Source organism: Schistocerca nitens, chromosome 4 (genome assembly GCF_023898315.1).
Source record: "Schistocerca nitens isolate TAMUIC-IGC-003100 chromosome 4, iqSchNite1.1, whole genome shotgun sequence".
In the NCBI taxonomy this organism is placed as follows: domain Eukaryota; kingdom Metazoa; phylum Arthropoda; class Insecta; order Orthoptera; family Acrididae; genus Schistocerca; species Schistocerca nitens.
The window spans coordinates 741,456,428-741,479,718 of record NC_064617.1 but is presented as its reverse complement, the minus strand read 5'-3'; the positions used below and the strand labels follow the sequence as shown (position 1 = coordinate 741,479,718).

The window sequence follows — 23,291 nt, the reverse complement described above, 5'->3', positions numbered from 1 at the left end:
AAAAACTTAGTTTTTTTTTGTGAACATAAGAGGCTATCATCACATCTGGTTGAAAAAATTAATGCAGAGTATAGTTCATGTCCTTCAGGTGACAGGCAGTTCACCTTTGTTCTTTCGGATAGTACCAGCTAGTGTCAGATTTGTGGACAGCAAATAATGAACTAAATAGAGAAATGTAAAAACAATTATCACAGGTGGTATTACTTCGAGACTTTCCAGTTTCAATCAGCACGTTTTTCACAACATTCTCTCCAAGTCGCACGCCTCAGCTTTCTTCCTCCTTCCCCAAATACACACTCATCTTAAAGCAGTAGCTTCTTGCACTGTCACAAACTGCCCATAATTTTATTCCGTATGTACCAGATTTTGATGGAATTCATTGTGGAAATGGACTGCCACCTCGAAATGTAACCAGCTGTGCTATGCATTTCATTAAACATCTTCAATGACAGTTAGTTGCTGCTTATTAACTTATCAGGACTGTACTAATTTATGCAAGCTTCTGCTTTATGTAATTGTTTTGGGGAAGGAGACCAGACAGCGTGGTCATCGGTCTCATCGGATTAGGTAAGGACGGGGAAGGAAGTCGGCCGTGCCCTTTCAGAGGAACCATCCCGGCATTTTCCTGGAGTGATTTAGGGAAATCACGGAAAACCTAAATCAGGATGGCCGGACACGGGCTTGAACCATGTAATTGTTTTGCATAAATACTTCTGAAGATGACGGAAAAACAATTTGACCATTCAGCAGCTTCTGAGCACTCTGTAAAGTACTTTCAGATATTGAATCTGGTGCACTTGATGTAATTTTTGGGATAAATGCTTTTGAACACTGCGAAAAAAATTGTAACTTTTGAAAACTTTACAGCACAGCCAACATGACTAGCCTATATTGTGACCCTTTATGTAATTTTCTGGATGTGTGTGTGTGTGTGTGTGTGTGTGTGTGTGTGTGTGTGTGCGCGCGCGCGCGCGCGCGCGCGCGCGCGTTTATTACGAATGCTTTTGATAAGTAATCGAATACCTTATATTGCATTATCATTATCACAGTCTTTAATTTTTAAATTTATTACCAATGGCCGTTTTCAGTTCCTTTTTTAATTTTCTGTCATCTTCCTTCTTGATGATGTCACACATTTAAGGTTATTGATTGACGTTATTGCCCTTGGCATTTAGGCAACCCTCACTAGCACTGGTACTTTTCAAGGTCATTTGCAGGGTCACAATTACTGAAATATATGAAATAAAATCGTCATAACTTTTGAACGGTTTGCGTTAGGACGCTCAAATTGCGCGATTGGCAGCGGGTCATGATGGGAATTAGTATGTGCATGCACGTGACGAAGCCCACTTTCATTTGGATGGGTTTGTCAATAAGCAAAATTGGCCCATTTGGAGAACTGAGAGTCCGCATTTAGCGATCGAGAAGTCTCTTCCCCCTTAACAGGTGACTGTGTAGTGTGCAATGTCAAGTCACAGGATAATCGGTGCGATATTCCTTGATGGCACGGCGACTACCGAACGGTACGCGAAGGTTTTGGAAGATGATTTTATCACCATTATCCAAACTGGTCCTGGATTCGACAATATGTGGTTCATGCAAGACGGAGCTCGACCCCATCGAAACAGGAGAGTGTTTGATGTCCTGGAGGAGCACTTTGGGGGTTGCATTCTGGCCCTGGGATACCCAGAGGCCACTGCCATGGACTTCGATTGGCCGCCATATTCTCCGCATTTGAACACATTCGACTCTTTTGTGTAGAGCTGTATTAAAGATAAGGCGTACAGCAATAGCCCCAAAACCATTGCTGAGTTGAAAACAGCCAGAGAGGAGGTCATCCACAGCATCGATGTTTCGACACCTCAGCGGGTCATGCAGAACTTCCCCATTCGTCTGCGCCACATCATCGCCAATGCTGGCAGGCATACTGAACATCTCATAACGTAAATCCGAATATCTGTAGAGAAGTTTACATTTTGAATGAAATGTGTGCACACCGCAGTTTGTAACTGATTTACGTTTTTTTTTCATATAGCTCAATAATTGTTGCTCTGTAGATGCAAAGTGGCCTGGAGGCCCTGTAGATATACTACTAATCAACGTTAAAAAGGGAACGGCAACACTGTGTGCTATACTACGACTATTGACATTTCCTTACACGTATACGATTTGATGCCAATACAATAGTCTAACATCGACAATTCTTTCAAATGTGCGAGAGCGATCTTAACCATTTGAAAACAAACCAAAAATTATTAGTCACTTTCTCGTCCTGTTCATTCATCGCAGCACATCATCGTTACTTAAAAATGTATCATACTGTTAGAAGCACAAGAGCTTACGTAGCTAGGGGTACAGAACTCGTATCCTGCCGCGTTGGAGAAACAGACGTTTCAGTTGAGAATCAGTCTGAAGAAAGCCAGAAGGTGTAGCGGTTAACGACTAGTAGAAGTCTACCCGAAGTCATTTGCAGCTTTAACAGGCTTATTGCAATTATAAAATAAAATAAATAAACATAAAGGTAAACAAATTCTATCATAAACAAGAAATATTCACAAAGAATAGGGTGGCAATTGTAGAGAGTGATAAAACCTTATGACATCGGATGATCAACCATGTACCGGTAAGCGCTCCTTGTTTTCCTTGTAATATGCAAATGGACAGTTTCAGGGTGTATGTATTTATGTAAAACTCATATCCCATCTGCAACCTAGAATGTCGGTCACTGAAATGTTAACTGTCAAGTTATTCATTTGAAAAGTTTATACACCATGCGATGTGGCAGTTATGTTGGGCCTTTAATGGCGTCTTTTGATGCCTTATCACATGAGTGATATGTTACTCTTTGGCTACCAGAGGTTGTAGTACGTGTAGAAAACAGAGAGAGAGAGAGAGTGAGTCTGCTGAGAGAGTGTGTCTTGTATTGCTTATGAGTGGGAAGCTTTGACGGCGGACGCGCTGAATGGAGACTGAAATCTGTCTGAGATTCTCCCTGCTGTGACTGAGGATAGTGAATGATTTTGAGATGATTTCATAGAGAGACGGCACATTTGGAGAAAGATAAATGAATATGCACTCCTGGAAATGGAAAAAAGAACACATTGACACCGGTGTGTCAGACCCACCATACTTGCTCCGGACACTGCGAGAGGGCTGTACAAGCAATGATCACACGCACGGCACAGCGGACACACCAGGAACCGCGGTGTTGGCCGTCGAATGGCGCTAGCTGCGCAGCATTTGTGCACCGCCGCCGTCAGTGTCAGCCAGTTTGCCGTGGCATACGGAGCTCCATCGCAGTCTTTAACACTGGTAGCATGCCGCGACAGCGTGGACGTGAACCGTATGTGCAGTTGACGGACTTTGAGCGAGGGCGTATAGTGGGCATGCGGGAGGCCGGGTGGACGTACCGCCGAATTGCTCAACACGTGGGGCGTGAGGTCTCCACAGTACATCGATGTTGTCGCCAGTGGTCGGCGGAAGGTGCACGTGCCCGTCGACCTGGGACCGGACCGCAGCGACGCACGGATGCACGCCAAGACCGTAGGATCCTACGCAGTGCCGTAGGGGACCGCACCGCCACTTCCCAGAAAATTAGGGACACTGTTGCTCCTGGGGTATCGGCGAGGACCATTCGCAACCGTCTCCATGAAGCTGGGCTACGGTCCCGCACACCCTTAGGCCGTCTTCCGCTCACGCCCCAACATCGTGCAGCCCGCCTCCAGTGGTGTCGCGACAGGCGTGAATGGAGGGACGAATGGAGACGTGTCGTCTTCAGCGATGAGAGTCGCTTCTGCCTTGGTGCCAATGATGGTCGTATGCGTGTTTGGCGCCGTGCAGGTGAGCGCCACAATCAGGACTGCATACGACCGAGGCACACAGGGCCAACACCCGGCATCATGGTGTGGGGAGCGATCTCCTACACTGGCCGTACACCACTGGTGATCGTCGAGGGGACACTGAATAGTGCACGGTACATCCAAACCGTCATCGAACCCATCGTTCTACCATTCCTAGACCGGCAAGGGAACTTGCTGTTCCAACAGGACAATGCACGTCCGCATGTATCCCGTGCCACCCAACGTGCTCTAGAAGGTGTAAGTCAACTACCCTGGCCAGCAAGATCTCCGGATCTGTCCCCCATTGAGCATGTTTGGGACTGGATGAAGCGTCGTCTCACGCGGTCTGCACGTCCAGCACGAACGCTGGTCCAACTGAGGCGCCAGGTGGAAATGGCATGGCAAGCCGTTCCACAGGACTACATCCAGCATCTCTACGATCGTCTCCATGGGAGAATAGCAGCCTGCATTGCTGCGAAAGGTGGATATACACTGTACTAGTGCCGACATTGTGCATGCTCTGTTGCCTGTGTCTATGTGCCTGTGGTTCTGTCAGTGTGATCATGTGATGTATCTGACCCCAGGAATGTGTCAATAAAGTTTCCCCTTCCTGGGACAATGAATTCACGGTGTTCTTATTTCAATTTCCAGGAGTGTAGTTCTTACTTGCTGCAATTGTTAGGCGTGTATTTACTGTAGTGTAAATACTGCACTTTGTTCAACAGTATTTACATTTTCATATCTAAGGCAAATTATCGGTCATATGTTCAGAATCTGAATTATTGTTCGTCACCCACCACTTTTAGTTCAAAGTACGTTATAACGGAAAAAAGTGTAAATTTGTAACTAAAGTACTGTATGAATAGTTTTTATTATGTGTGACAATGCCACGAAAACATAATAGTTTCATGTTAATGTGATATATTTCTGTGTTATTAAAGAGATTCGAATAGCTTCCGTTTAAAATAACCTTTTCATTGATTTTCAAACATTTCGTTAAGTCTATCTTTACAGTGTGAATGCAGATCGTAATATTACTGCACTATCCCTTCTATCTCAATTGCGTGGACATGGAGCTGCAGTACTGAAATGATAAGAAAATTCTCATTTGGCAAAGTAGCCTAAGGCAAATGATTACATGCATTCCAGAACTTCATGTTATTACAGATAAAGAATAGAGGACAGAGCTGAGTTATCCGTTGCGAGTACGATCAATCGCAGGGATTAAAGCGAACTTTGTGAGATGGAATCAAGAACCGTAGTCATTTGTAAAATTTGCCCATATTTCAGTTTATGCAGTCTCTAACGGCCACAATTCCAGTACGCGACAATTTACTAATGTGTTGTGATAGTTTGATGAGGTAGCCTTTTTGCGTATTATTGGTAGCCATTCTTTGTATTCAATTTCATTTAAAGGTAGTCCGATTCAGTTTAGAGCAATTGGCGCGACACACACTGAAAGTCATTTACAGAGGTAATGTTCGTGTTCAAAAGTAGGATAGGAAAAGCTATCCTAGGTCAGAATACAAGGGAGACATTGTAATCAGAATTTGAAACTCATTGAGTTTTTAATGACAAATTTAACGGTAGTTGTTAGATGATTAGTTATACAGTAAAGTTTCACATTCTTACTCGAGTTCCGAGTCACGAGTCTGTTAAAAAGACATCCTGTAACAGGTAATCTATGTTTAATGTCTTACAGTCTTTGACTAGTCGAGTGAAGGCTTGTCTGCTAGCCTTTGCCTTGTAGGCAGTATTTATGGTCCAATCACAGGCTTGCACGAATTGTGTAGCGTGTTTTGTGAGACGCGTTTAAAGGTAGAAAGAGCAGTCTAATTCCGTTCTTGGCTTTTGACTCGTGTCGCCATTTCCACATTTTGCTACGAACAGCTGGCGTGGACGTTGAGTATTTGCACTAAGGTTACTTAATGATGGCCATTCTCATGCAACGAACTGCGAGAATTACTTGAGGTAGCGGCTTACACTTGACACTGAACTTAATATTTTGCTTACAGCATTTTAAGGTCTTTAAATATGCCTTCATATGCCTTCACCTGCGCTCATGCTTAACTTCCGTTGATTGTGGTACAGTATCGGTTTTACTCTAATTCCTCCACCTCGTAGGCATACTGACTACATCACATTCTTCTCAATTAAAGGCATTCAGGATTTGCTAATGGATCTAGAAAGTTTCAGTTTTTCGTACATCGTGGCCTGCCCACCACAAGCTCCGTCACAGGACAAATGTAACCTTTCATGTGTTATTGCTTTTGAACTGCGTTTTAATAATCAGTAGTTTAATTAAAAACCTATGATTTGTTTCCCATCCTTTGTCACTTAATGAAACCCATACTAAAAATTCGGCTGTACAGGTGCCTGTATATTCAGTCGTGAATCTGAACACGAATTTTATTATGAAAGTTGATTTCAGCAAATATTAATCAACACAGAGCTAAATTGCATTCATCACCCCTTTTCAATTCTTTGCTTGCCTTTTCAGCTCAGAAGGTAACTACTGCTGCAGAGACTCCGAGACTTGTTTCTGTTTACTATGTTATTTTCGACGTGATTATTACATTTCGTGTTTTTGCGTGGACAAATGTTTGACTATCAGCCTGAGACTCACGCGCTCATAAGACTTGGACCGCCAACAAGGAATATTAATTACACGTACATCGAATCAGTTTATCGACATTCAAGAAGTAACTGATTTAAAATTCATCCAAAAATCCATCTATGTCTACGAAACTGTGGACAGATATTTCCCAGGTAGAAATTAACTCTAAAAGGTGCACATTTTCAGGGCATTTTACTGAAGTCATGTGTTATCATGTACTCAGGTCAGCCACAAGAAAAATGTAGGAGGCTTACAACCTCTCCAAATGGTGTAATGTGAATTGTGTTGTGAAATACCCTTGTCGTTCTGACTCAACTTTCCGCCTGCTACTGATTACATTGTTTTACTATGCAAGACGTTCTCCTTGTCGCCAGGTCCTTCAAGGTCTCAACTTGAAGATCAAAGCTGGTGAGACCGTGGCGCTTGTCGGAAGTTCCGGCTGTGGGAAGTCCACGTGCATGCAGCTCATCCAAAGATTCTACGACCCTGTGCAAGGAACAGTGCGTATCTTATATATATCAACAGAATTTTTCCAGCAAAGTACAGCTTTTATTCTAAAGGTGCTGCTATGAAGCAATCGAATAACAAACTAAAAAACCATAACCAGATTACAGAAAATAATTCTTTCTATATTCATAAAGTAGCTGTTTAAATTCTGGAACTTTCGTCACTGTTGTTTGGATCATTTTGTTGTTATGATTTACGTTATGGATTTGTTTGGTATATGTGACTGTCTAGATTTCACATGCTGTGAGGTCAAAAGTCACAGGAATGGTTGTACCATTTATAGTTTGTAGATATGCCATGTGTGACTCCTGAATGTTTCAGCTAGATGTTGCGAGTCAGTTGAAGTTGGCACCGGATTTTCAAGAAATATGCACTGTTCCAGACTTCTTGATAGATATGCTATAATTCCACAATTCTTTGTACAAAATTTGAATAGTCCCACAGTAGGTTAAATTATTTTTTAACTGTTGCGTTAACATGTTTAGATAACACTTTCCATCCTATGTCGGTTATTGCATCCGAAAGGTTTTGAAAGGATGAGATGGTGTGGAGAATGCCTCTATCATGGAGAAGGTTAAATTCTTTCAAACCGATAAAACATTTCAGTTCCGGTAGACTGTACATTTTTACGCGTGTTACGGTTCACAAATATCAGTTAAACTAGGGCGACGAATGCACAAGAGCACTGACTGATCGAGCTTAATTATGATACTTACGTCTTTCTTAGTTAACTTGTTCCTTGTTGTCTGATGCTTACCTACTTCTATACGAACAAGCTTTAAAGACATGTCATCCATATCATTGCCTTTTCTTTTAACGGAGTACCATGATGTTCTTCGTTTACTGAATATCTGGAGCTGGTGTGCGGTCATGACCATCTTCCAAACGCAAAAATAATTTTTCGTTGCCTCCAGCAAATAAATTGAAACAATGCCACTAATTCTTATCACAGCAGCTCCATTATACCTCAGATTCTACAGCGCTTTTCATTGCAAATTAAATGTACCTTACCGCTATCATTGAAAACGCTGCAAAATCTATCCCTGCCACAATTTTGCTATAAGTAGCCAACTTAAATTAAACAATGAAACTTGGCGTAATCTTGCGCAGATAGTAAACAGTGGGAGTTTGATCCTCCTGCTACCTGAGCACAAAGTTTTCCGAGTTCGAGTAAGGGTTAAACTGACTATTTTCTATAGAACTGTTGGAGCGAAATCCAGAACTGTGGTCAGAACTGCTGTACGAATTTGTTTTTTATGTAGAGGAAATAGGTCCCTCATTATTACAATTATCTCATGAACCATTATTTGAAAAATAAAATGTCATTAGAGTTTCCTGTAACATTCTTTGGGAGCTATTAAGAGTTTTGATCATAACTTTTCCACAAATTGGCAAATGTTTCTTGCAAGATTAAAATTTTTCGAATTCCTATTATATTCTTCACGAAATTCTGCAGAACTCTTCAAATTCTGTACAGAGAAGTCTAGCATAGCAGCGCATCTATTAACAGCTCCGAAAAAATGAATACTTCTCGAAAGTCGCATGCCAACTTTACCAGACATATGTTGCGTACGGCATGTGTGTAGACATGTCACCTGAGCGTACTGTTGGCGACAGCTGTGTAGTCAATGTGACAAACACGTCGTGAATTAACCTACTTCGAACGTGAAATGATAATCGTTGCTAGAACCATGGTTCATATCATACAGGAGATTACACAAAGAACCGAGGTCAACAGCGAAGTCTTCAATATCGCAGAGACAGTATTTCACATGCGTAAACCGACGCATAGGACGACCACAAGTATTTCAGGAAAAAATGTCACGTCGTCCCCGCAGTAGTCCAGTAAATGAAGAAAAATTAGGGGGAAAAGTCGTGTAGTAGCAGATTTTTGTACAGCATTAGGGGCAGTGTCAGAAACAACGTACTAAATATCCTGACCGGTTTGCTGTGAGCATTGGGACTGCGGGCGTTCAAAGGTCACTTTTTTATGTTGTTCTTGACTATCTCGTAAGCCGTGGCAACTAGTGAAAATGTTTGTCAGTACAAAATTTCGTAGAAGAAGGGCCATACTCATTTTTTTCTCTAGGACTAATAGTTTCCACATTTCAGTACCTTTTTTTGTAGGAAATTCAAAGTTGTTTAATTTTGTACCAAAAAATAGTTTCGATAGATGGCCTGGTTTTCGAGATGAAGTTACGTTCACACGACGCCCCTCCCCCCCCCCTCTCTCACCACCACCACACCACAAAACTCACACCACGCTGTTCAGGATTTTTCATACGTTATTCATTACGTGCCCCCTACGACTGTACAAAAATTACGATTTTCTTCCCCAGTCGATATTTTTTGGTCTTCGTAGACTGGGCTACAGATCCATAAAAGGCAAACAACAATCTGCTTTGAATTACATCGCCAGAAGTTTGAATGTAAGAAATCAAACAACTTTTTGTACCAAGATCATACGGGAACAAGTGCACCACATATGCTTCAGCAGTAGACGACTGATTCATGTTAGAGTGCTGCCCCATAAATGTTGGCCATCCATAACTGGTGACTACGCAGTTTGTCACTGTGAATCATACACACCACGTTCTCGCTAATGTTTGATTTTCGTTGGAGTGCACTATCCGTATAGTTACATACCTGTACAGGATTTTTCCCAGAATATCAAATCACAGCGTAAAAAATCTTCTGTCTTCATTTACAAGTGTTTTTTTTTGTATATTAAACAGAGATCGCAACAAAGAAGCTTCTTCACAACTAAAAAACCGTTACAGAACACTTTTTGTTGTTTATTCAGTTTTCCATGTTATAACTTTATAACGCTTTTACACCGAAAGATGGAAGGAACTCCCGGAGCATGGTTATTAGGAACTGACTGCAAATACGGATTGGATCAAGTTGAAGCATATCGTTTGTGCCCTTTTAATAATGAGCCACGTCTGCGTCCCCTGTAATTGTTTTAGGAAAATCACGGAAAACATTTCACGTGTGTGGCCAGACGGAGATATCAACCATCTTTCTGGCGAATGTGAGTGCAGTAAGTTAACCACGGGAATACATTGACTAGCTCAGTGACACAAAATCGTAAAAGACCTCATAAGAGCCGGCTGGTGTGGCCGAGCGGTTCTAGGCCCTTCATTCTGGAACCGCGCGACCGCTACGGTCGCAGGTTCGAATCCTGACTCGGGCATGGATATGTGTGATGTCCTTAGGATAGTTAGGTTTAAGTAGTTCTAAGTTCTACTTCAGATGTTAAGTCTCATAGTTTGAGGTCATCAGTCCCCTAGAACTTAGAACTACTCAAACCTAACTAACCTAAGGACATCACACACAACCATGACCGAGGTAGGATTCGAACCTGCGACCGTAGCGGTCGCGCGGTTCCAGACTGAAGTGCCTAGAACCGCTCGTCCACTACGGCCGGCTAAGTTCCATAGTGCTCAGAGCCATTTTAACAATTTGAACCTCAAAAGACTTCTAGAACATTTCGGGATCCAAAACAAATTTAATCTGTAAAACTACGTGAGATTAAGTCGAAATTATTCCTGTTTGCAGGTAGAACTGGACGGGCGCGACATGAAGACGCTGAACGTGGGCTGGCTGCGGTCGCAGATCGGCGTGGTGGGCCAGGAGCCGGTGCTCTTCCACGCAACTATCGCCGAGAACATCCGCTACGGGCGAGAGGGCTGTTCCATGCAAGAAATCGAGGAGGTGGCGAAAGTAGCCAATGCACACGGTTTCATATCGAAACTGCCACAGGTAAATCTTTCTGTTTCATTGTAGATATTTTACGACTACGTGCCCAAGCCCTACGTACCTTGTTTAGCGGCTGCTGTTTTTCTCTCTACCCGCACTGCCAGCTACAAGAGGCACCCTGTAATGTTTATCATTTAACAGGTTGGGAAGACACTCACAGTCTAAGATCCAAGTTTATCTGACAAGCGCCAGCCGTTGTGGCCAAGCGGTTCTAGGCTCTTCAGTCCGGAACCGTGCGCCTGCTACGGTAGCAGGTTCGAATCGTGCCTCGGGCATGGATGTGTGTGATGTCCTTAGGTTAGTTAGGTTTAAGTAGTTCTACCTTCTAGGGTACTGATGACCTCAGATGTTAAGTCCCATAGTGCCCAGAGCCATACCTGACAAGATCCAAATAAATTTTGATTATCAAACACTTTAAATTTTGGGCCTGCACTGTTCCCGTTTAATATATCAAATAATCGATCTAATCATTCATTGACACTTCAGTCACGTAGTCCTTTGGTGGGCCAGGTGCCGAAAAGTTGATCACTCAGTGCAAATGCCTAGAGAACAACCACATGAAATCCATTGCTCATACAGGCTGTTTTATGTTCAGACGAGTGATATAATTCCTGCAGTTGGCACTGATCAGTTCTAGTGACGTAATCAGTTATTATCACGAGCATACGCGCGACCGATCGCGACACCACTGTTTCATGATTTTGCGGTACGATATTCCGACGATAAGTATCTAAGCTCGTGACATTTGGCCAAACTGATTATAACTCTCTCACACACTTTTAAGTTGTTCAAAATGGTTCAAATGGCTCTGAGCCCTATGGGGCTCAACTTCTGACGTCATTAGTCCCCTATAACTTAGAACTAGTTAAACCTAACTAACCTAAGGACATCACAAACATCCATGCCCGAGGCAGGATTCGAACCTGGGACCGTAGCAGTGGTGCGATTCCAGACTGCAGCGCCTAGAACCGCACGGCCAACTCGGCCGGCTTTTAAGTTGTCATAGATAATTGTTCCACACAAGCTACTTCTCCCGTAACCAACCCGACGCGGTTTATTTATTTTATTTATTTAGACGTCTGTTTGCGTACGACCAAATTGAGGAGCAAATATCCAAGATCATGGAACGTGTCATTACATGACATTAAAACACAAAAGTAATGACCGATAAAAAATAAAACGTTTGTGAACCCAGAAAAAGTCAATCCATAAGTTTAAGTAAACGCAGTCAACAATACAACATAAGAATCAGGTTGATTTTTCAAGGAGCTTCTCAGCAGAGTAGGAGAGACCCATGAGGAAACTCTTCAGTTTAGATTTGAAAGTGCGTGGATTACTGCTAAGATTTTTGTGATAATGGCTGCAGCAGTTTACTGCACATTTTTCTGTGCAATGGTTAAGGAAGTGCGATCCCAATGCATATTGGGTTTCTGCCGACTATTAACTGAGTGAAAGCTGAGTTGATTGTTGTTCTCGCGACTGTTTAGGAATTTTCATTCTCAAATAAATCACTCATACTGAAACGTGAACACCGATAAGAAATACACAACTTCCGTGGAAATTATTTTGATTATTTCGACATAGTAACCGTACATTGCGTTCTGTAGCCGCGGCACTGGCATTGCATGACACACCCACCACAGAAGCGCTCCCCAGAGAGGCGACGATAGATATTTCCGTGAGGTACTCTGCAGTATTTTCAAACACTAGTTTCAAAGTTCTTTCTTAAAGTGATTTCGACCAGGAGCCCAAGGTGCGGCCGTGGCGAAGATAACATACATTCACACTCATTCATATTCAAAAACAGATTCAGCATATACGTGTCCTTATGAGATGCCTGCAATCTCACGAATATCAATAATCGGAATATGGCAGGCTTCTATCATGAAGGCATGAATTTTATTGATATTTACTTCACAGTAATAATTAACATCGGATATGCCCCAAGGAAGTGTAATAGTACCTCTGATTTTCACGGTAAGCATAAAGGAACTGACACGCAGGATGAGCAGCTCCATTAGGTTGTTCGCTGACGATGCTATTGTCTGTGGGAAAATATCACCGTTGAACGATCGTAAGCAAATGTAGACAGGCTTGGAAAAAAATCTACTAGTTGTAACGAATACCAGCTCACTTTAAATGTGGATGAATATAACATAGTGCCTATAACAAATAGAAAAACCCGACAGTATAATATTAGTGTTGATCATCCCGAGCATGACGTATGGTATAAGGGGCATTCAAATGAAACCCGGTCACTAGTGTAAAGTAACGGTAACGATTTTACTCGTATTAACTCCAAAATGCAGTTATACGTAGTACACATACTCAAAAACAGTCTCCGAAACTGTTGGTATATTTATCCCATTGCAACATTTGAGGGTCGATTCCATCCTTGAAGAAGCTAGTAGTCTGCTGTCGGATCCAGGCTTAGACCAGTCACACACTTCGTCGTCCGTTGCGAATCGATGTCGGTGAATAGCTTGTTTTAGAGGTCCAAACACATTAAAGTCACACGGTGAAAGGTCGAAAGGTCGGGACTGTACGGTAGATGTTCCAGCGTTTCCCACCGAAACTGCTGCAATGTCGTCTTCACCGCATTGGCCGTGTGTGGGCGGGCATTATCATGCAGAAGGATAACGCCACTGGACAAATTGGACAACATGCTTCAACGTTTCTACTTGATGGCTCGTCTAAAATTCTGTAAAGTGGCTTGATAACGCTGGGCATTCCTTCTAAACCTAAAATGCCAAATTATCTTCCGGGTTGTGTTTTACCCCTTAAAAGTGAAATTGGGCACAAATAAAGAAATACTATTTTGTCCCCTCTTCACACTTGCCAAGTTTAATCAAGCTCGTTTATTTACACTTGGGAATATTCGCTTACGAGTCACAGTCCACACAACAAAGTGTTTTGTTTTCGCACTGTACAGTCCTCTACACGTGTTTCTACGGAAGTGACGCTGATTTCTTAAGCGACTTAGAAAATCGTGCGTTGCTTGTATATGAATTCGAACAAATCTGTTGCAACAATTTTATTATCAGCATCAAACCATCTTAATCACTTGAAAGTTCAAGAAGTGCAATAGCCGAGTAAGTGGCTGAGGTTGCTAAAGTACCTTCTATGCTGGCACTGTAATCAGAGGTTGTCGGTTCGAATCCTTAAGTGGGAATAAATTTACATCAACAGTATTTGGGCAGCGAGAGGTGAATAAAGGGTTGCGCCAAATCTCACATCAGCATACTTTCCTCCAAGGCCCTGGATTAAAACCCAAGACTGTCGTCAGTGTCCCGTAAATTGAGGGCATGTGACTATATTGATGATAGTCGTCCAGTAGATAAAGCCGTTAAGCTCGGTAACCCCTTTGCTGCTATTGTGCAAGACAAGGCTTATATCAATGAATAGTTCTCCTATTGTAATAGTACTGTCTGGAAAAATATCTTCGTGCATTTGTTTATCTGTATACTGTCCCTGGATTCTATTACCGTGCTATAAAGCATTGCTATTTGACAATGGTTAGTCAACTGTCAGCAGATAAAACACTGAACAAAGTAAGAGCCTACGGAATATCAGACCAGCTGTGTGGCTGGATTGAAGAGTTTTTAGCAAACAGAACACAGCATGTTGTTCTCAATGGAGAGACGTCTACAGACGTTAAAGTAACCTCTTGCGTGCCACAGGGGAGTGCTATGGGACCATTGCTTTTCACAATATATATAAATGACCTAGTAGATAGTGTCGGAAGTTCCATGCGGCTTTTTACGGATGATGCTGTAGTACACAGAGAAGTTGCAGCATTAGAAAACTGCAGCGAAATGCAGGATGACCTGCAGCGGATAGGCACTTGGTGCAGGGAGTGGCAACGGACCCTTAATATAGACAAATGTAATGTATTGCGAATACATAGAAAGAAGGATCATTTATTGTATGATTATATGATAGCGGAACAAACACTGGTAGCAGTTACTTCTGTAAAATATCTGGGAGTATGCGTACGGAACGATTTGAAGTGGAATGATCATATAAAAGTAATTGTTGGTAAGGTGGGTGCCAGGTTGAGATTCATTGGGAGAGTCCATCAACAAAGGAGGTGGCTTACAAAACACTCGTTCAACCTATACTTGAGTATTGCTCATCAGTGTGCGATCCGTACTTGGTCGGGTTGACAAAGGAGATAGAGAAGATCTAAAGAGTAGCGGCACGTTTCGTCAAAGGGTTATCTGCTGAGCGTGATAGCGCTACGGAGATGTTTAGCAAACTCAAGTGGCAGACACTGCAAGAGAGGCGCTCTGCATCGCGCTGTAGCTTGCTGTCCAGGTTTCGAGAGGGTGCGTTTCTGGATGAGGTATCGAATATATTGCTTTCCCCTACTTACACCTCCCGAGGAGATCACGAATGTAAAATTAGAGAGATTCGTGCGTACACGGTTTTCCGGCAGTCGTTCTTCGCGCGAACCATACGCGACTGGAACAGGAAAGGGAGGTAATGACAGTGGCACGTAAAGTGCCCTCCGTCACACACCGTTGGGTGGCTTGAGGAGTATAAATGTAGATGTAGAACAAATAATAATAATTTTTTTTTTGCTAACCAGCTACCGGTGTCTTTATTATACCGTCACATGGTTATTCAAGTAAGCTGCTTCTTTAGTGCCTGCATAAAAGTCAGTCTGGTATGGACAAAACTCAGTTACTCCAGTACACACAGAAGTTAACTGAAAGAAACACGCGTTAACTGGCTGTTCGGCAGTGGTTCTTCATTTAAATGCATAAATTGTATATACACATATAACCACACATACAGTCAAACAAACAACAAATAAATCACAAAAACGTGTAATGAAAAATTAACTAATGGCACAGGTATATCATAAGATGTGGATGTAGTGAAAGTCAAAATTAAAGTATGTGTTTAGCGTTAATTGTAAGCAGTGAATTCTGATTATTTTTGAAACTGCTTAATTATGATACCACAATGTAAACATGTTTTTGTTTTGTTTAACACATTCTGAATTCCGAAGTCCAGCAAAAACGTTACTTTTAATTTCTTTTCGTCCACTATTAAATTGACCATAAATTACAAAATCTTATTTTAGTATTCCTCTAAACGAATTTAACAATCCATATAAAATGGTTTACAAAAGGTCTGCAACTGACACAGTTATACGTTTTTACTGTATCAGAACAAATACATCGACTTACTAAATCCCCAGTGTTTTGAACTGAAGAACAATCTTTCGTTAAGAAAGCACTTTATTTCGGTAAAATACTTCCTCTTGTATACTGTTGTTGTGTAATTTAACTGTTGTAACCGTCTATAATGGTTGCATAGAACTTACAACGATGACGTTTCGCAGACTGCATTCTGTGAATCTTTAGTGTCCATTGATTTGTTAATCGTACTTCCTACTTTTCTGACATTACCAGCTGCGCTTAGACTGTGCGTGACATCTGGTCCTCTCCCGGCGTAGCGGATCGTCCACGCTGAGTACAGATGGGTGCCTTCATTGTCCAATACGAAGTAATTTCCTTGAAATTTTGAACGTACGAAATCCTGCCCTGGAGGGATGTCCGTTCACATTTCGACGTAAATAAAAGAAATAATTCTAAATGAGGTTTCTGGTTAGGATTTTACGAGATATTCTAGAGAAAACACCATCTTGCAGTAATAAAGAGCACATTTTCTATTATATTTATTTGTTAGAAGGCGTGAACAGTTATTTAGAATCTCACTTCAAATAAAATTCGTGCTATGATTTTCCGGTTATAAAAGTTCTACGTTTGTCTCAAGCTCAAGTCTTCAGGTGATGTTTTGATCTTGCCAAGGAAAAGCTTCTTTACAGACCACAGTCCATACACGCAACTCCTCCCTCACTAACCAGATTATTAATTCTTCACGGTGATTGTTTCTTTACAATTCTTCCACTCTTGGGACTTAATTCACCGTTCATCAGTCACTAAACTTCATGCAGACGATAACTGAAAATTATTGAACCATCTTCGACTCTTCTCTTCTTGCTCGTGGAGTTTCAGCGGTAAATACCTCTGTCTCCTCTACAACTTTTCTGTTCGCTTCTCTGCCATCCTTCTATACATTAACAGTCATTGAATACTTTAAGTAAACGATATAAAGTTCATGAAACAGCTCTAACGCATTGACATAGCGCAACGCCACATCAGCCTGTATCAGTCTATTGAATATCTAAAATCCAACTCCACTTCATCCTATACAGTTAAAGTAATTTGTCAACACTTTCCTCCACAATTCAAAGTCCAAATAGCGCTTCCCGACATTTTTTTCTCAAAAAATTTCATGAATCGTCCACCCAAGTGTATTTCCATTCCACCTATCACCTACATCGTCCTCCATCGCACTTAAAAGCACAGACTGCATTTATTCCTAAGTGGGTATAGCGCAGTGAGTCTACTTACAATACTTCTTACGTCCTACAATTGCATATATTAGAAAATATGTTCATAAAGAATTCATAATTGTGTGAAAAGAGGAATATACCAACAACTGTGAAAAGAATTTGCAATAAAACAGAAACAAATAGCCCAGAGAAAAGCATCTAACCAGAGCAGATAAGTAACTAACGAAATACGTTACAGGGTGTGTGCCGACTTTGGGTTCCATCGTCATTCGTCCCTCCACGCTTCAACAAGAAAAATGTGACACTATTGTTCCACGTGCCCACTTCACTCATCCGTATTTACGTTTATCTAAGATGCAAATCTCATATTTGACGAAGAAATGGTGTCATTATGAAAAACGGAAGAAATGCTTTTCAATTAAGCGACTGAATATACCCTTGGGGTCGCCAGTCAAAGGTGCAATACGATCTCACTTAATGAGAAAATAACAATATCCATGCACATCTACACACGATTATTTCCAAGCGATTATTCCGGGGCTAGGAACCCGAACCCATCTGCAGGATGCCCTACTAATGGCTTGAAGGAGCAACAAAACTTTTATTTCGTTCATGTAAACAGTGGCCTAATTTGAGAATTTAAAATGCTGACATACTCTACAAGTATACTCCTAAGCTCATACGAAAGGTTCAACATAGTACGACAAGCATTACAGCTGCAAACTGTGCATGTCTTCAGGCAGCGTGACTCACCGCACGCAAATACGCAGAATATACTCATCCAGAATTTGTTAATGAGAGAAAGCTTTATGTAACTTTTTCTTGCTGACACCACCCAGAAAATGATGAAAGGAAAAAATTATTTTCGCTGTCCATGCTGTAAAACTGCCGCAACAGTCCTGACGTCTTAATTCATTTCTTCTTTATTACTAACCGTACTCGCAACACATTTTTCACATGTCCACAAACAACACTGAGTAAAATTGTAAATTATATCATTCTATGACACATGGTTCAGGAGATACAACGTCATAAGCATTGATGTGCGTGAAAAACCAGCTTTTGCTTGGAACAGAGAGTAAATTACCCAGAGTATTCTCATGCAGTATCTGATCATGACAGTACTAGGCGACTTGTGTTCAACTTTAAACATAATTTCAAACCTTTTCTAAACTTTTTTGCACTTACGTGCTTAACAACAAGTATGTAGCAGATTAACTCATTTGTAAGTCAATCAGAAGCTTGAAGCCATTTTATACATGTGAGTTCGATTCTTTATGAAGTCTGGGGGTTACTGTATATCTGTATCCCGCAAAACGCTATGAAGTGCATGGTGTGGGGTATTTCCCATTGTACCGTTTATTAAGGCTTCTTCCCGTCCCACTCGTGTAAAGCAGTCGATAAGAATGGTTGCTTCAATGCCTTTGTGACCGCTGTAATTAGTTTTATGCTGTCACTGCTGTTTCTTCGGGAGTGACGCACAGAGGACTGTTGTAACTTCCTAGATTCCTCACGAATCTTTCGCAGGGTGATTGGCGTCCATCTTCCAACGTCTGCCTTTTAGACTGTAGTCGTAGGAGAATACGATTGTCAATTTCTGAGGTGCACAGTTCTTTACTTCTGAACATTCAGAGCAAGTTGTCAGTACTCACAACACTCTGAAACCACATCATCGTAGTCTGTAACATGAACAACATGGGCAGTGATGTTCTCATCCTGTGGAAGCCGATATCGTTATCACTATTGGTAGTCCGACATTTCAAATCGTTTTAACTGGTAGTAAACATTATGGTCTCTCTTTGCTGCAGCTTTGATGCAATATATCTCCTGTCTTGTGGCGCCGCTGTTAACCTGAGTCTCCCTTCTAATGTAACTCTTGACTTGAGATTCACTTCTGAAGTAACACTGTGTGTCACGTCCTTCTTCCTTGTACCCAATCGTACGGTTTGTACCATCACTTGCGCAGGGCTACGACACGCTGGTGGGTGAGCGCGGGGCCCAGCTGTCGGGCGGCCAGAAGCAGCGCATCGCCATCGCCAGGGCGCTGGTGCGCCGCCCCAAGATCCTGCTGCTGGACGAGGCCACCTCTGCTCTGGACACCGGCAGCGAGGCCAAGGTGCAGGCCGCGCTGGACAAGGTGAGTGCAACCTATTAGGACGAGCTGCTGGCTAGTTCCAGTCTGACACTTACGTCAAGGATTTGTTGCCTCAGTTTAGAGCATTTCCGTAACTAACGTATACCCCAATAGTCCTCTAGTGCTCGTGCAGCTGATGGTTCTGCTGACAAACGTCACTTGTATTCTTCCAAAAAGTAATCGACTCAGTTCTAGAATAGACGATAATTTTTTTCAGCTTTCATGAAAACCAAGACAGTATTACCTCACCCTCGCACTACAAGTTAACTCATGATAATGCACAATGTAGCAATTTGTGCCCCAACGTCCAAAACTGGAGCGAAATGTAGCACTTTGGACATTGTATACATATAAATTTTAAACATTGTTATTGGCTGAAGTCCAGCAACCGTGCGTTAACTTAATTACAGAATGTACATATAGCGACCTCGGCTGCATAAAATTGTTGTCAAATTGACCATGTTTTCGACAGCACTAAGGCGGTCTTCATCAGAATAAAAATTACGTAGGATTACCTACAAAATATAGTGACATGGCTCAAAAATACAATATACTTAATAGGATTACTTCCATAAAATGTAAAAACAGTGTACTTACATGTAATCATCACACAAGTGAAACTACATGTGAGCAAACATGCTGAAATCTGTCACTGCATCAATATCATAGCAGCAGGCCCTACAGTGACTGACGCTCCTTCTTCAGTGCCACCCCATCTAGGCTTCGTCACTAGCTACGGCTGCTGCTCTTCCTTCCTTGCAGACGGGTGGTTCAGTAGTTCTGCTGCTGTGGCTAAGCTTCAGGGAAGGTTTGGATCATTCTTCTCATGCTGGTCCATTGGAGGTTCAGAAGAGATGGAGGAATGTATAGGAACTGATAGAGATTTGGATGGATTATGGTTTTAGGACGTGTTCCCCTAAGGATATGGAGGTGAGGCAGAACAAGAGCTCGTACAGGGCAGGGTCGCCACTCCCTGAGATGATCCAGCTCCCATCTGTATCGTGAGAGGGAGCCACCTACTACCGTAGGCGTTGCATTACATCTCCATAATTCTCATATGAATATTGTGGTAGCCTAGAGGCGTCGTTCGTATGAAACCATCAAGAACTAAACATTCTCTGCCAACTGAGAATAAAAAACTTGCAACACGTTCAGCTTGGTTCTTTTTTAAGTGTACTACAGGCTGCATAGTTCTTCAACGTAGATATTTTGCCGTTTGCTGAGAAAACATCAGAAGTTGTAACACTGTAATCATTACTAGTAGATGACTTTCGTCGTTCTTTAAATATTACAACTCTGAATAAAGTCTTGCTAAAGGATGATGTTATAACCAGGAATAACACAATAACCTCTTCAGTCTGGTTTATTAAATCACAAATCACTTTTTAACAATTATGTTAGCCAAGCGTCTACCCAAGCTCACACTCAGAAGTAATGCAGAATTAAAGTTTGGTTATACCAATGTCCGAATGTGCATGGTGGGGTGGACGTCCCGTAATTATTCCCAAGTCCAGTGAAGTTCAGTCTCTCCAAGTGAAGTCGCAAGGTTTTCCGCCGAGCAGCCAGGTAACCTCGAGTGGTGCGGCGAGTCGTCCACAAGCAGCTGGAACACGGCGTACTGCACTTCCCGATGAGAGTTGTCGTTTGCGGCGGCGGCCGGGTTTATATAAGGCTTGCTAGTTAATGGAGCCGTCGGCTGGGGTCGCTGTTTTCCAGGGAAAACCAATCGCAATGTTTCCTGGCGTAGCCAATTGCTGTGTGCTGACAACGCGCGCGCGCGAAGGCGGCCAGCGATGGTAGCCGCGAGCCGCCCGGAGAAGTGCGGCCAGCGATGTATTTCTCGGCCACGTAAGGGAGCGTGCGTGTGAAGACGGCCAGCGATGGAAGCAGCGGGCCGCCCAGAGAAGTGCGGTCAGCGATGTATTTGGCGGCCGCGTACTGGAGCGCGTTGTTCGGTGTTTGTTAGAAGTGGTGTATACCACACATGACTTATTCGAGATATTACTGTCAGCGTTTTGTGTTCCTTCTTCCACATCCTGGTGACAACTGATTCTCCTTTCTTGTTAGTTCGTTTGGTTTTCTCCACTCATTGTTGAGCCTACTTTTTCGGTCATGACGTATTCTTTCCTTTCACAGGAGACTTTCTCGACTTGAAAGTTCATGTTATTCGTAGCTTATGAACTCTCCCTATCACATATTGCAATCAGTCTTGTATTGTTATATACTCGTTTGTGTTCCAATGAGTTGATGACAGTGCCAGTGCGGCGCTCTTAAGAGAAATATTTTCAAAGCCTGTAACGATCAAAGGCTGTGTGACCTACTCATAATGTTTTCATTATAATCACCGGAACGCTCCAAAAATGTGAATTCTGTCTGATGAATGTGCTTTCTAGTTTTCAGTATGTTTAAGACAGGAAAACAAAAATAACTGTTGAGCTGCATATTTGAACATCGGCTGTTTGATTGAAAATCTTAAGCATCACTCACTTTCGGTCTTAGACCATCATCAACGAATTTATATCCAAAGGTACAAACACAGATAAATGTAGCATAAGGAAATATGTCATATCATCTAGATTGTTTATTTTCAAAATAAACAGTTTTACTTTCGAAATAAACAGTGTAACTGACGTGACAGTCGCATGTGATGCAGTTCTTCAAACATAGTCGTCACGTCATGGTAACGGATGATTAATATAATTAGAATTTAAATGAATGGTAGGTGACAATTTGTACCGTAAACCAGCCTAAAATTTCAGATTTTTCCTATTGCCTTTAAGACATCAGGCATAATTCAAAAACTTTTGTGCATCAGGTACGCTTTTTCCAAACCTACAAAATATTCCTAAACAAACAATCCCTACATATTACATATTTTCCCTGTATTAACTTATTTTAAGATTAATTTATCTTGGTGTCATGTTAGACATGTTGAGTCACTTGATCCTAATCCTTTTTCCTAGTGGTTTACAGAAAAATAGTAAGGTTTGAATATTAGGTTTGAAATTTCTTATTACAGGTGCGTCTATGTGTTAGAAAGTTATAAAATCTGTGATATTTTCCCTTAAAAGTTTATTGAACAGCATAAAAAGCAACAAGTAAGAAGACACGCATATTCCTCGGAAATGATGTAGGGAAATGTCGTAGGGAACACATTGAAAAATAATCTTAACGTATGTTTTTAAGTCGAAATGTAGTGTATTGCACCTCACAAAAATATTTACAGGAAGAAACTTCACTTGGTCACGCTATACAGACTTGTTTTTTCAATATCGTCTTGTATGTGTTTCATGCAGGTGATTCAGCTGCCCTACTGATGTCGTTTTATGCAGCCCGCAATATTACATTTGGCATTAAAAAATCACGTGTGAGATTTTCATATTCCCTGGCTCACTAAGCGGAAGCTATTAGTCCCAGAAAAAAAACGAACGGCAGCTTTTTTGTAGGAAATTTAATGTCGTTAAATTTTGTTCCCGAGAGGCCTTAGTTTTCGAGTTATTCAAGAAACACGCACAAAAGTGACTTTCAAACGCACCGCCGTTCCCACACTCAACCCCCATCGGTCAGAATTTCTTTTATATTGTTCATGGCACTCCCTCCTGTTATTGTCCAAAAATTTGCGACTGCACGAATTATTTCCCACAGTCATTCTTTTTAGGTCTTCCCTGACTGGCCTTATTATGCCACCGGCTTAGTCGAGCACTTAGAAATTGTAAAACTGACGATTGTTTAAATTTTATCTAACGATTTTGTCAATTTTAACAGCATAAAGTAAACAATTAGGTCACTGTATTCGTCAGGCCTTTTGATTACGAAGTTCTGTGCTTGTAAGAATTAAATTTGGATCGAGTTGACAACGTGATTAATTTTAGCGTAACGTTAGAAAAAGTCGGTTCATTACCATCACGGGCATGTTTAAATTGATAATGTTAAGTAAGTATCCGTACGTTGGTGGCGCAATGACCCAATCAATGGAAACTAAAAAAGGTCGAACATTGGGAATAATTCGTGTAGCCGGAAATTTTTGTTGAGTGGTAGAAGGAAGTGCCGCGAACAACATAC

At 41.8% G+C, this 23,291-nt stretch overlaps 1 protein-coding gene across 1 annotated transcript in view; it reads left to right on the top strand.

Annotated features, from left to right (window-relative positions):
• Positions 1-23,291, top strand: part of LOC126252984 (ATP-dependent translocase ABCB1-like) — a 189,476-nt gene that overhangs the window by 82,953 nt on the left and 83,232 nt on the right. The window contains exons 10-12 of the mRNA XM_049954012.1: positions 6,831-6,956; positions 10,525-10,728; positions 19,062-19,232. Of these exons, the coding sequence (XP_049809969.1) occupies positions 6,831-6,956; positions 10,525-10,728; positions 19,062-19,232 (501 nt within the window). The remainder of the gene's footprint in view (positions 1-6,830; positions 6,957-10,524; positions 10,729-19,061; positions 19,233-23,291) is intronic.